The sequence below is a fragment of the Procambarus clarkii genome, chromosome 22 (genome assembly GCF_040958095.1).
Source record: "Procambarus clarkii isolate CNS0578487 chromosome 22, FALCON_Pclarkii_2.0, whole genome shotgun sequence".
Lineage (NCBI taxonomy): Eukaryota > Metazoa > Arthropoda > Malacostraca > Decapoda > Cambaridae > Procambarus > Procambarus clarkii.
In genome coordinates, this window is record NC_091171.1 from 40,571,833 (window position 1) to 40,583,897 (window position 12,065).

Consider the following 12,065-nt stretch of genomic DNA (forward strand, 5'->3'; position numbering starts at 1 on the left):
TTTACATTAAATGAATATTTGAAGTTTTAAAAAGTTAGAAATCATCATAAGAATACGAACACATGTTTATTTTTGGACATACGAAGAGCAGAAGAAGAAAATGAAGGAAGAAAGAAAATATTTTCGATTTAATCCTAATTCTGAGACTTAAGCTAATTGAATATTTTATTTGTTTGTGCCATCTTATCGCTGGAATAAGCATTACAATAATGGATTTAAAAAGGAACTAAGAACTACCTATAATCTCTTAAAAACTATTAAAAACCTTGCACAATGAACATCAAAATAATGTGTGGATTCCATGAATAACTTTGAGGGTGTTTCATGGAATCGAACCTGCGTTCCTAATCATGCCAGACACACGCAGTATTTTAGTCCCAACAAGTCGATGCTGTGTGTTTCTGAGACGATCAGTGGCGCGGATCGGAGTCTGTTGAATAACCTCAATATTTACTTAATAAATTTTGATTATTGTGCATAAGAAGTCGATAATTTGAACACTTGGCACCTGTGATACCATTACACCCAAGAATTTTTGATCGTGAAGAAGGATTTGGGACCAATTTAGTATTTTCTGTAGTTACAAACACATTCATTTTACTTTTTCGTTAGAACAAAAGAAAACGTAATACCGGCACAAACTTACGAGATTACTGTTAATCCAAGTGGCATATCGACACATTGGTATGCAAATTAAAGTAATGAAATAAAAAATATTCAAGGTATGATAAAATAATTTTGCTAATTATTGTTACCAGGTTTTTTTCTATTTTTAATTTTACAAAATAATCTCTTAGAATTGTTTTACACATAATATTTTCAGAATTGTGCATAGAGTCAAACACACTTCCCAATTAATTTATCTAAAGAATGAGGTTCTTGGTGTGGCTTACACAGTATTGTTTTCCACACTCTGATCACCTTGTCACACATTTGGTGTCCTGCTTAGGTTGTTTTAATTCATTTGCAATGCCAAGATGTGAAGCTGTAGCAGCCCGTCCTCCAAACAATGACTCAAAAGTGATTCCATGCACCCGACAAACCCCCTGTTTGTGAATGAAAAACGGTTTACACACGACTCACAACTTTTGATGTTCGAACACTTCCGGAACAAGTGCTTCACTGACGAATTTTGTTCGAATCCCAACGCTGTATTTGCTTCACCCACGTACTACAAATACAAATAATCGCCAACAGAACCTAAACTTATAACATAACCAAGGCCTAAATATGCACACTTTGCTAATATAATATTAATTTATATTTGAGAAAATTCCTGTTATGAATGAACAACATTTACAAATTTATGAACATGTCTTTTGGGTCGACCTCTGGATGGAATGGACTTGGTCTGACGACGGGTTGTTCTTCAATTTTCATCAGACGTTCCAAGTTATAAACAAGACTTTGATCATGTAGATAAACTCTTATGAATGATGCTCTATAGCTGTACTGGCTTAACTTATTCATTGGATAATTACTTACTAACTGAAGCATTGAAGTCACCAGTCAGAGTCTTTGTCACATACTGATAATTACTTCTTTACGAACTCTGGCATTGACATTACTAATCACATTCATTAAAATATTCTGATAATTAGTAATTTCCTCATTGAAATCCCCCATCAAGGCCTAGAAAATCACGTTGTGATAATTACTTACAGCTCTAGCACTGAAGTATGGGGTACGCAGCTCGTGGTTGGAGTATATACCTAGTTAAACACAAGACAAATTCAGAGAAATTTCAGAAGTATTCCACCAGACTAATCCCATAACTGAGAGGTATGAGTTACGAGGAATGGCTACGGGAGCCAAACCTCACGTCCCTGGAAGATAGAAGAGTAAGGGAAAACATGATCGCTACCTACAAAATTTTCCGAGGAATTGACTGGGTGGACAAAGCCAAACTATTTAGCATGGGTGGAACACGAACAAGGGGACACAGGTAAAAACTGAGTACCCAAATGAGCCACAGAGACATTAGAAAGAATTTTTTCATTGTCAGGGTAGGTAACAAATGGAATGCATTAGGTAGTGATGTAGTGGAGGCTGACTCCATACACAGTTTCAAATGTAGATATGATAGAGCCCAGTAGGCTCAGGAATCTGTACATCAGTTGATTGACAGTTGAGAGGCGGGACCAAAGAGCGAAAGCTCAACCCTCGCAAGCACAACCAGGTGATTACATAGTCAATAAAGTGTCCTTCGGATAATTACTTGTTAATTCTAGCATTGAAATCACACTTTACAATCATTAAATGGTAGATCTATTTATAAATTGCGTCTAGCCTTCATGAGGTCTTTACAGCATCGCTCCACACTTTGGTCTGCATGGTGAAGCATCAGATCAAATACTATTATTTTTTGCAACTAAAATATTTTGAATGCATATTAAGACAGGCTTCACTTATTCTCTCTGACATACTTCGTTCTTCATCAGTGTTTCTGATTTGCTACAAGGAATGAAATACCTCCAATATTATATATCTGTTACTATTACATCGCTAGTAGTAGTTAGCATCCTGCAGTCTTGGGAGACTATGGAGTTGCGCTCTAGTTGCCAAGGCTGGAGTGCCCTCTCTATAGCACAAAGCCTGAGTAGGTCAAAATAGAGGAGAAGCTGTTACCCATGCAGCCGGTCCCCCCCCCCCCTCTCCCCACTCTACATCGTTGAAAGGGAAAGTTGTCCATCGTTGTCCAAGGGAAAGGCAAACGCCAATATGTTTGCTTCCAGCGCCGTCACAGGAGCTGTCAGAACGAGGTTGAAGTCAACAACGAACTGCCTTAGGGGCTCCAGTTCCGGATTTTTCCTCGAGGTTGACTCCTGAAGCTCGTCCTAAAAGTGAGTATGGCTCATCTAGATGAGCTGCCTTCCCAGGCTGTCGAGTCCCATCTACCAAGAGCTCGTAAATATACATATTATATATATATGACAATGTCAGACCACGGAGGAAAATGAAACAGGAATTTCCTTAAGTACTTTCGTATATTAAATACATCTTCAGAAGGATTCCTTCTGAAGATGTATTTAATATACGAAAGTACTTAAGGAAATTCCTGTTTCATTTTCCTCCGTGGTCTGACATTGTCACATTCTTAATCACGTGTTTATTTTCGTGATATACACACATTATATATATATATATATATATATATATATATATATATATATATATATATATATATATATATATATATATATATATATATGTATGTATATATATATATATATATATATATATATATATATATATATATATATATATAAATATATATATATATATAAATATATATATATATATATATATATATATATATATATATATATATATATATATATATATATATATATATATATTATTAAATATGACCGAAAAAGTAAGATTAATAATTCTAACACGAATTATTAAATTAGAATTAATAATTCTAACACGACACGAGCGCGTTTCGTAAAACTTATTACATTTTCAAAGACTTTAGTTTACAAATACACAACTGAATAGAACTTACGCATCTCCGATTTTATATCTACATTTTAGTGAGGTGGATGGGGTGAGGTGGCATTAATAGGGTATTAATTTCATCAACACAAGACAGAACAAGAGGTGGCATTAATAGGGTATTAATTTCATCAACACAAGACAGAACACGAAACAATGGGTATTGAATAGAAGTGTTTGTAGAAAGCCTATTGGTCCATATTTCTTGATGCTTCTATATTGGAGCGGAGTCTTGAGGTGGGTAGAATATAGTTGTGCATTAATTGGCTGTTGATTGCTGGTGTTGACTTCTTGATGTGTAGTGCCTCGCAAACGTCAAGCCGCCTGCTATCGCTGTATCTATCGATGATTTCTGTGTTGTTTACTAGGATTTCTCTGGCGTTGGTTTGGTTGTGGGAAGAGATTATATGTTCCTTAATGGAGCCCTGTTGCTTATGCATCGTTAAACGCCTAGAAAGAGATGTTGTTGTCTTGCCTATATACTGGTTTTTTTGGAGCTTACAGTCCCCAAGAGGGCATTTGAAGGCATAGACGACGTTAGTCTCTTTTAAAGCGTTCTGTTTTGTGTCTGGAGAGTTTCTCATGAGTAGGCAGGCCGTTTTTCTGGTTTTATAGTAAATCGTCAGTTGTATCCTCTGATTTTTGTCTGTAGGGATAACGTTTCTATTAACAATATCTTTCAGGACCCTTTCCTCCGTTTTATGAGCTGTGGAAAAGAAGTTCCTGTAAAATAGTCTAATAGGGGGTATAGGTGTTGTGTTAGTTGTCTCTTCAGAGGTTGCACTACGTGATGGTCAAGTGGATTAAGGCGCCCTGTAGTTACCAGTTGCGTTGCTCCTGGGAGTATGGGTTCGAGTCACTTCTGGGGTGTGAGTTTTCATTCGCATATAGTCCTGGGGACCATTCAGGCTTGTTCGCATTTGTGTTCCTCACGTGTGCCCCAAAGAATGAGGTGATTTGGTGAAATGCTATGCCCAAGATTACCATCCGAGTTGCCGTCGGGGAAGTGGCTCAAATAGCCTCGGCTATCACTTCCTTTTGACGGCCGTGATGGTCAAGTGGATTAAGGCGCTCTGTAGTTACCAGTTGCGTTGCTCCTGGGAGTATGGGTTCGAGTCACTTCTGGGGTGTGAGTTTTCATTTTCATATATATATATATATATATATATATATATATATATATATATATATATATATATATATATATATATATATATATATATATATATATATATATATATATATATACATATATATATCATTATCAGTTGTGATTTTTCTCCTGCTCAGCACACTTTCCTTCCTAAACCTCGCACTAAATGTTGCTGAATTTATGTTCAGGTTTCAGGAGTTCATCCCGTTTAATAAATGCACTGCAGCAAGTAATCGTCTTTAAAAACCCCAAGACAGACTATATCCTCTATAAACCAAATCAGACAAATTAGTTTGCATATTACAGTTCAGTGGGACAAATTATATAAGTTGCGACAGAGAAGTTATGCAGAGTGCTAAGGGTCCGGGTTCGATTTCCGGCTGAGGTAGAAACAAATGGGCAGAATTTCTTTCGCCTCATGCCCTGTTTACCTATCAGTAAATAGGTCCCTGGGAGTTAGACAGCTGTTACGCGCTGCTTCCTGGGGATGTGTATGTGTGTGGGTGTGTGTAGAGAAATATATGTAGTAGACATAATAGAGGATAAAATAGATAAGTTAGAAATGCGGGATCCAAGAGCAAATACCCCAATTCTGCATGCATAAATAGTAAACATACACACACACAAACAAAGACAGTAGGCAGGCCACGCCCCGCATTAAGAGGCGATATTAAATGCTCATTTCTTTCTTCTCTTCCTCTAGATGCTAGGGGCATTTGACCCTTGCCGTCTGTAAGAATGATTCATGGATGAGTCTGTCAATCAGAGGGTCTTTTCTACCTTCAGGTGAGCTGGCGACACTATTCTCCTTCAGTGGTTTCGAACACGTTAAAATTATTAAAACTGATGATTACCCCTACACCACACATGACCCCACTCCGGACACGTTCAGACGACGGCGGGTCACAGTACAAGACAACACTGAGGTACCCATCACGAGGTGCAGATCTGCTCATCTCTTCTCCCACCTAAGGCTCTTCATTCAACACCATTACGTAACCAGCAAAATAAGAATGAATGTGTGTTTTTTTTTACATGACCTGTTTGTCATATTTTGCTTAAATTTCACGGAAAGAAGGGAATGCATCACGGAGGAGGACCCCGCCCTCAGGTCTCCGTGTTGGTCAGTCATATAAAGCCCGGAGCTCCTGGACGGACACCAGTTGAGCTCACACCTCCACAAGCAGCACAGCCATGAAGGTATATTTGCCTGTGTAACAACTCTCACGCCATCGCCGGCGACTCTTGGGAATAACATGAATCGTAGTCTCTCCTCTCTGATGCAAACAAGGGAGCTAGAACTAGACTTAAATTATGAACGTCATAGACTTTTGTTATAATCAAAATTCGTCTCTCATATCACTGATTTTTCCTAAACACAAACTTATGAGAACATATAATTAATAATCTGACTTTTTGGATATTATGTTATAATCTTATTTACATTATTTGCTCCCTGTGCTAAAACCAATGTTATAAAAAAATTAACTGGATATATAACGATTCTTTCACGACCAAATTAACATTGCAACTCACATAACTGCTGTTGTTCCTCAGACAATAATTCTGGTTGTGGCGGTGATCATGGCCGTGACGGCAAGACCAGAGGGCGGCTATGGCGGACCAGGATCTGGAGGACAGGTGGTCAGTGGCCTAGGAGTTGGGGGACCAGGGATTCAAGCTCGGTATGTGCCCGCAACATCTGGAGGACAGGGAGGCCAGTACGGCGCCGCCCCCGCAAAGTACAACTTCCAGTGGGACGTCAACGACCAGCCATCAGGCAACTTCTACGGTCACGGAGAGCAGAGGGACGGAGACAACACCCAGGGCAGTTACTATGTCCAGCTGCCTGACAGTCGTCAACTGAAGGTTGAATACTTCGTTGACCAGTTCGGTTACCACCCCACCGTCACCTTCGAGGGAGATGCCCAGTACCCCAGCGGGTCACAGAAGGGCTACTACCAGTAGCACACCTCAACAGGCCTCAGCTGCTCACTTAAGACCAGCAGGTCCGGGTCTCAACACGAATATCACCAGTTGCCTGCTTATCACATCTCTCTCGAGACGCACTAGCTGCCTCCTCGTCATCATGTCTATTTTCATTTTTGTTTTTCATTTATCTGTTTTTTTCTTGAAGGTTTTACAAACATTTTTAAATAAAATTAAAAACTCAAGTATTTCTATATATTTATATACTGTGTTTATATCTGAGGTTTTAAAAGTTGTAAATTGTTAAAAAAAAAGTTGCAAAACTGCTTTATTGTGTTCATACGAAGGAGGGAAGAAATGGAGGAACAAGACAATGTTTTAGAATTAACCGCAACGCAGCGACTTTAATAGAAAATTCTGTCTTTTTGTGCCAACTTTTTTACTTACTAGAATAAACATTGCAATAATGCAATTAAAAAAGATATGAATGCTGCCAACGAACTTTTAAAAAGGAACAAAAGAGCATCCTACAATGAAAATCATAATAACATGAAGAATCTATGAATATTTCGGGCGAATAATTGGATTGAATCTGCGCCCCTGATCATGCCAGACACACGCAGATATAAACTCCTCATGATACAGTCAATGTGATCCTGAGTCTATCAGAGGGGCGAGTCACACTCCGTCGCTCATCCTTAATATTATCCACTAAATTCTTATTAATATATAGACAAAGTTGGTATTTTTAACACTTGGTACCTGTGGTACTATTACACACGAAAACATTCGATTATGAAGAAGAATGATTTAAGTGACCACTTTAGTATTTTCTGTAGTTACCAATACAAACATGTTCTTTTCTTGTCGTTGCATCTAAAGAAAACGTAACACTGACATTTATTTAAGGGATGACTATTAATGCTAGTATCACATCCCCTCATTGATATAAAACTTTAAGGTATGAAATTAATGTACACAAGGTATGATAACAATAATCTTTTTAATAATTGTTTTTCCAGATTTTAAAATCAATTTATAATTTTACAAAGGACTCTTACAAATGTTTTATGCATAATATTTGTAAACCTATGCATAGGCTCAACCTATTTCTTCCCTTTAACTGATCTATAGTGTGTGATGCATGGTGAGGCTTACACAGTATAGTTTTCCACTCCCTGAGCACCTGGCTACACACATTAGGTGCCATGCCTCAGGTGTCCTGCCAGCCCGTCCTCCTAAGATTTCCCAACAGCAAGAAAACGGTCAATTTAAAGTGGTCTCTCCTAACCTACCAGAGGACCCAAAACAGAAAACGGGACAGTACGTCACATTCGCGAACCGCTTCCATTTACTAGCACGACAATTTTTGGCTTAGGTAACATACGATCGAAACGCGACGTCCTTTGAAGGACAACACGTTGGCCCTGCTTCATTTGTTTTGGTTCATTTGCAATGTCAAGCTGTTAAGCTCTAGTTTCAGTGTTTCAGTTGCCAAGCTTAATTGTCAAACTTCTCTTACTGCACATTAGGGAAGATGTATTTGAAATTAATAATAGGTTCTTTCCCATTCAGATTTTGTGTTTATGTAAATTAAGATGATTTAACAGCTTTTGCGAAGTCGGTGACAATGGTGACTTTATGAACACTAATACGTCCTTCTACTGAACATAAAAGAATAAATGTGGTATAAGTACCCGCTGAGGCCTTTCAATATCATATGCAGCTCCCGATCCTTCAAAACGAATTCATAATACATGGATTCATATATTGTGAATTCATAATATAGGGATTACATAAATTTTACAAGACAAACTTTTCTCCAATATCCACCAAACAGAACAAATTATTTACGTGATCATGTTCTTCTTTATGAGCTGACTTGAAAGGTGCTTTATGGCAATACTGTTTCATCATATTCATCAGAAAATTATTTACTAACTAATTGAAGCACGGTCGGCCGAGCGGACAGCACGCTGGACTTGTGATCCTGTGGTCCTGGGTTCGATCCCAGGCGCCGGCGAGAAACAATGGGCAGAGTTTCTTTCACCCTATGCCCCTGTTACCTAGCAGTAAAATAGGTACCTGGGTGTTAGTCAGTTGTCACGGGCTGCTTCCTGGGGGGTGGAGGCCTGGTTGAGGACCGGGCCGCGGGGACACTAAAAAGCCCCGAAATCATCTCAAGATAACCTCAAGATAAGAAGCACGGTAGCTACTCATTACAATCTTAAAGTGACGTTCTGATAATTACTTATTTACAGGTTCTGGTACTGAAAACATCCTTCGCAATCACTAAACTGGCATTTGGATTATTACTTATTCTAAAATTGAAATCACCAATTAAAGTCTTTTTTTTTTAAGATGTCATTCTGGTAATTATTAGCTAACTTTATCACTGAAATCTCCCATCAAAGTCTTAAAACTCACATTTGGATAATTACTTACCAGTTCTAACAAATAAATAACTCACCACAGTCAATAAAACAGCATTCGGATAATTACTTACTTCCTGATTCTGACGTTGAAGTCACCCATCCCAGTCTTTAAGTGTATACCATATGTAGGCGATGAGTCACAATAACGTGGCTGAAGTATGTTGACCAGACCACACACTAGAAGTTGAAGGGATGACGACGTTTCGGTCCGTCCTGGACCATTCTCAAGTCGATTGACATGAGAATGGTCCAGGACGGACCGAAACGTCGTCGTCCCTTCAACTTCTAGTGTGTGGTCTGGTCAACAAGTGTATACCAGTTTCTCACTATCTTTGAACCTTCATCACATCTATACAGCATCCCTCCACACCTTGGTCAGCATGGTGTAGTATCACCTCAGATACTAGTGTTTCTTGAAGTTAAAACATTTTGAATGCATTTTAAGACAAGCATGAATATCCCCTCTGACACTGTTCGTGCCCATATGGGCAAACACACACCGAAACGGTTCCTATGATTCCGTTGTCGTAATAAAGTTGTTACATCTTGCTATAACGTTTTTATGACGTATTAGAACGTTGTTACAACTTGCTATATTGGTTGTTTCAATTGTCAGGTGTTAAAACATGTTCGAAAGTTGTTGTATCGTCGTAGTTTCGTCGTGTAAACGTTCAGCGGGATACAATGCTTTTTCTATACTATATGGAAAACAATACCTCCGATACCATCTTTTATTATCACTTTGATTGCAAAAAATTATTGGTTGTGGGATTTCCCTGATTAGGTGATCTGACACCTAATTTTGCAGAGTTCATGTCCAGTACCCAGGGTTCTCACAGATCTACTGCGATATAATCCACTTTGAAAGTCTGTGATAAGCTGTGTGCTCCATTACAAGAGTCAGATGCATTAGTTTATATATAACAGTTTTGTGGGACAAATAATGTGAGTTGCGAGTGGGACGTTAACGATGTGAAAAGGCGAGAAAGGTAAGGTAAGGTAGTAGTAGGCATCCATCAGTCTCAGGAGACTATGGAGTTGCGCTCTGGTTGTCGGTCTGGAGTGGCCTCTCCAAGGCGCAAAGCCTGAGTAGGTCGATATGGAGGAGAAGCTGTTACCCAAGCAACAGGTCTCCACAGCACCGAAAGTCTCAAATGGAAAGGCAAACGCCAATAGGATTGGTTCCAGCGCCGTCGCAGGAACTGTGAGCACGATGTTGAAAGCAACAACGAACTGCTCTAGGGGGCTCCAATTCCGGAGATTACCTTGAAGTTAGTAAAAGAAGGCACCAGGACTCTAAACCCGGAGACCGCTGCGGTCGGGGCCGGAGAAGAACCACCCCAGCAAGGGCAAGAACGACCCCAGCCTCCTGAAGCAGAGCTTGGGCCGCACGAACTCCCAGGAGGTTGACGTCTGAGTCCCGCGCCTACGGATTCCAGACAGAGCGTCACAACACCCAAGCCCTGGGTTGGCTTGGGTGCTGTGTGCTTGGGTACTTGGGTATTTTCACCCGAGGCCGGCTTCCTTCATGACCCAGCTGATGGAAGAGTAATAATTATAAATTAACACAATTATTGTTATAATAATAAAATTAATTAATAATTATTGCTCTTCTAAGTAACTTCTATACTAACACAATTATTAGTATAATTGTTATTATAATAATAAAATTAATTAATAATTAATAATCTTCCTTCTGCTTAGTGTGGTCCATGCTAGCCCTGGACCAATTAATTAATTTGAATTACTGAATTAAATTGTAAATGAATTAAATTGAGAAGTAATTGAATTACTGCCCAAAACATTACAAACACAGAACATGACACAATGCCACAAAGACACCACAAAATAGCAACTAATCTGCCAGCTCCACAATCCAAATTCCATGGCTACCATGGGTCACACTCCAAAACCCATGTCTAGAATGCTAGTGATGTCTAGCAAACTAGAAAAATCCCTTACAGTCGATTTGTCATAAATTAATAAAAGTTTGCTCTCGTGCCGGTGATTCATTAGACTGTTGTCGGTACTTCGGGCTTTCATCTACCAGAATATATAATGATAAGATGATTCTGTTTCACGTGAATTTTAATACCAATTTAGTGGGTTTTGGCGCATGATAGAACTAAGAATATAGTCAATGCAGGTGTTCTGAATTGTGTTGATTGTAACCTAAGATTCCAAAATCTTCATTGTGTATCCTGTTGTATTTTTTCATTTCGTTGTATCCCATATTTTTGCATATTAATGTATCCCATATGTTTGCAGATTAATGTATTCCTTTATTTTAATAAACTAAATAGACCAGGATTTACTCCATCGTCCTTCATTTTGTACACCAATTTACCAATCGCCTTTTATTTTGTCCAGGAGTTCTTCATTTTATTAACTTAGGTACGGTAATTATGAGGAGAAATCGCTCAGCCATTATGACTATAGACGGTGAGAGACTATGCTCTGACTATGCTTCTGGGAATCCTCAAATGAGGATTCAAACCTATGCTCTGGGTAATCCCAAGCACACGCCTTATATATCTAGGCCATGGTAAAAGGCATCGAAACCTGAAATTCTTCTGAATCCACGAGGGTTTCGAGGCTTCCACGGAAGCCGGATCAGGGTTTTACACAATCCTTTTACCATATCGTGGCTTAGTTATCTATGGCGTGTGTTTGGGAGTACCCAGAGCGTAGGTTCGAATCCTCATCACGGTTCCTACGGATTTTCTCATTAATACGTCACGTTAATGTGATTTCTTTGTGTACTGTAGTTCGTGTAAACTACTGTATTTAAATTTTTGCTTCATGACCCTTGAATATGCAGGATATATGTAGCCCTTCATGTGTGTGTATTGGCCGTTGCCTTAATTGTGTAGGGTAGGGAGGCAAGGGAGGGAGGGAGGGAAAGAAGGAGGGATGGAGGAAGGAGGAGTTTGAAATGTTTAAATTACTATTACAAGAATAGTTGTGCCAACGATAAGGATTTAGGCCGCTGAGAGGCGGGACCAAAGAGCCAAAGCTCAACCCCCGCAAGCACAACTAGGTGAGTA

General features: G+C 39.0%; 1 protein-coding gene across 1 annotated transcript; it reads left to right on the forward strand.

The window, feature by feature from the left end:
* Positions 1-6,137: 6,137 nt before the first annotated feature.
* On the forward strand, positions 6,138-6,784 carry LOC123761499 (pro-resilin-like). Its single transcript, XM_045747530.2, has one exon. It carries the CDS (start codon positions 6,239-6,241, stop codon positions 6,620-6,622), a length of 384 nt encoding a protein of 127 aa, XP_045603486.2. The 5' UTR covers positions 6,138-6,238; the 3' UTR covers positions 6,623-6,784.
* Positions 6,785-12,065: the final 5,281 nt, after the last annotated feature.

Coding starts and splice junctions, on each gene's coding strand:
- LOC123761499 (XM_045747530.2), top strand. CDS start 6,239: ATGGCCGTGACGGCAAGACCAGAGGGCGGCTATGGCGGACCAGGATCT.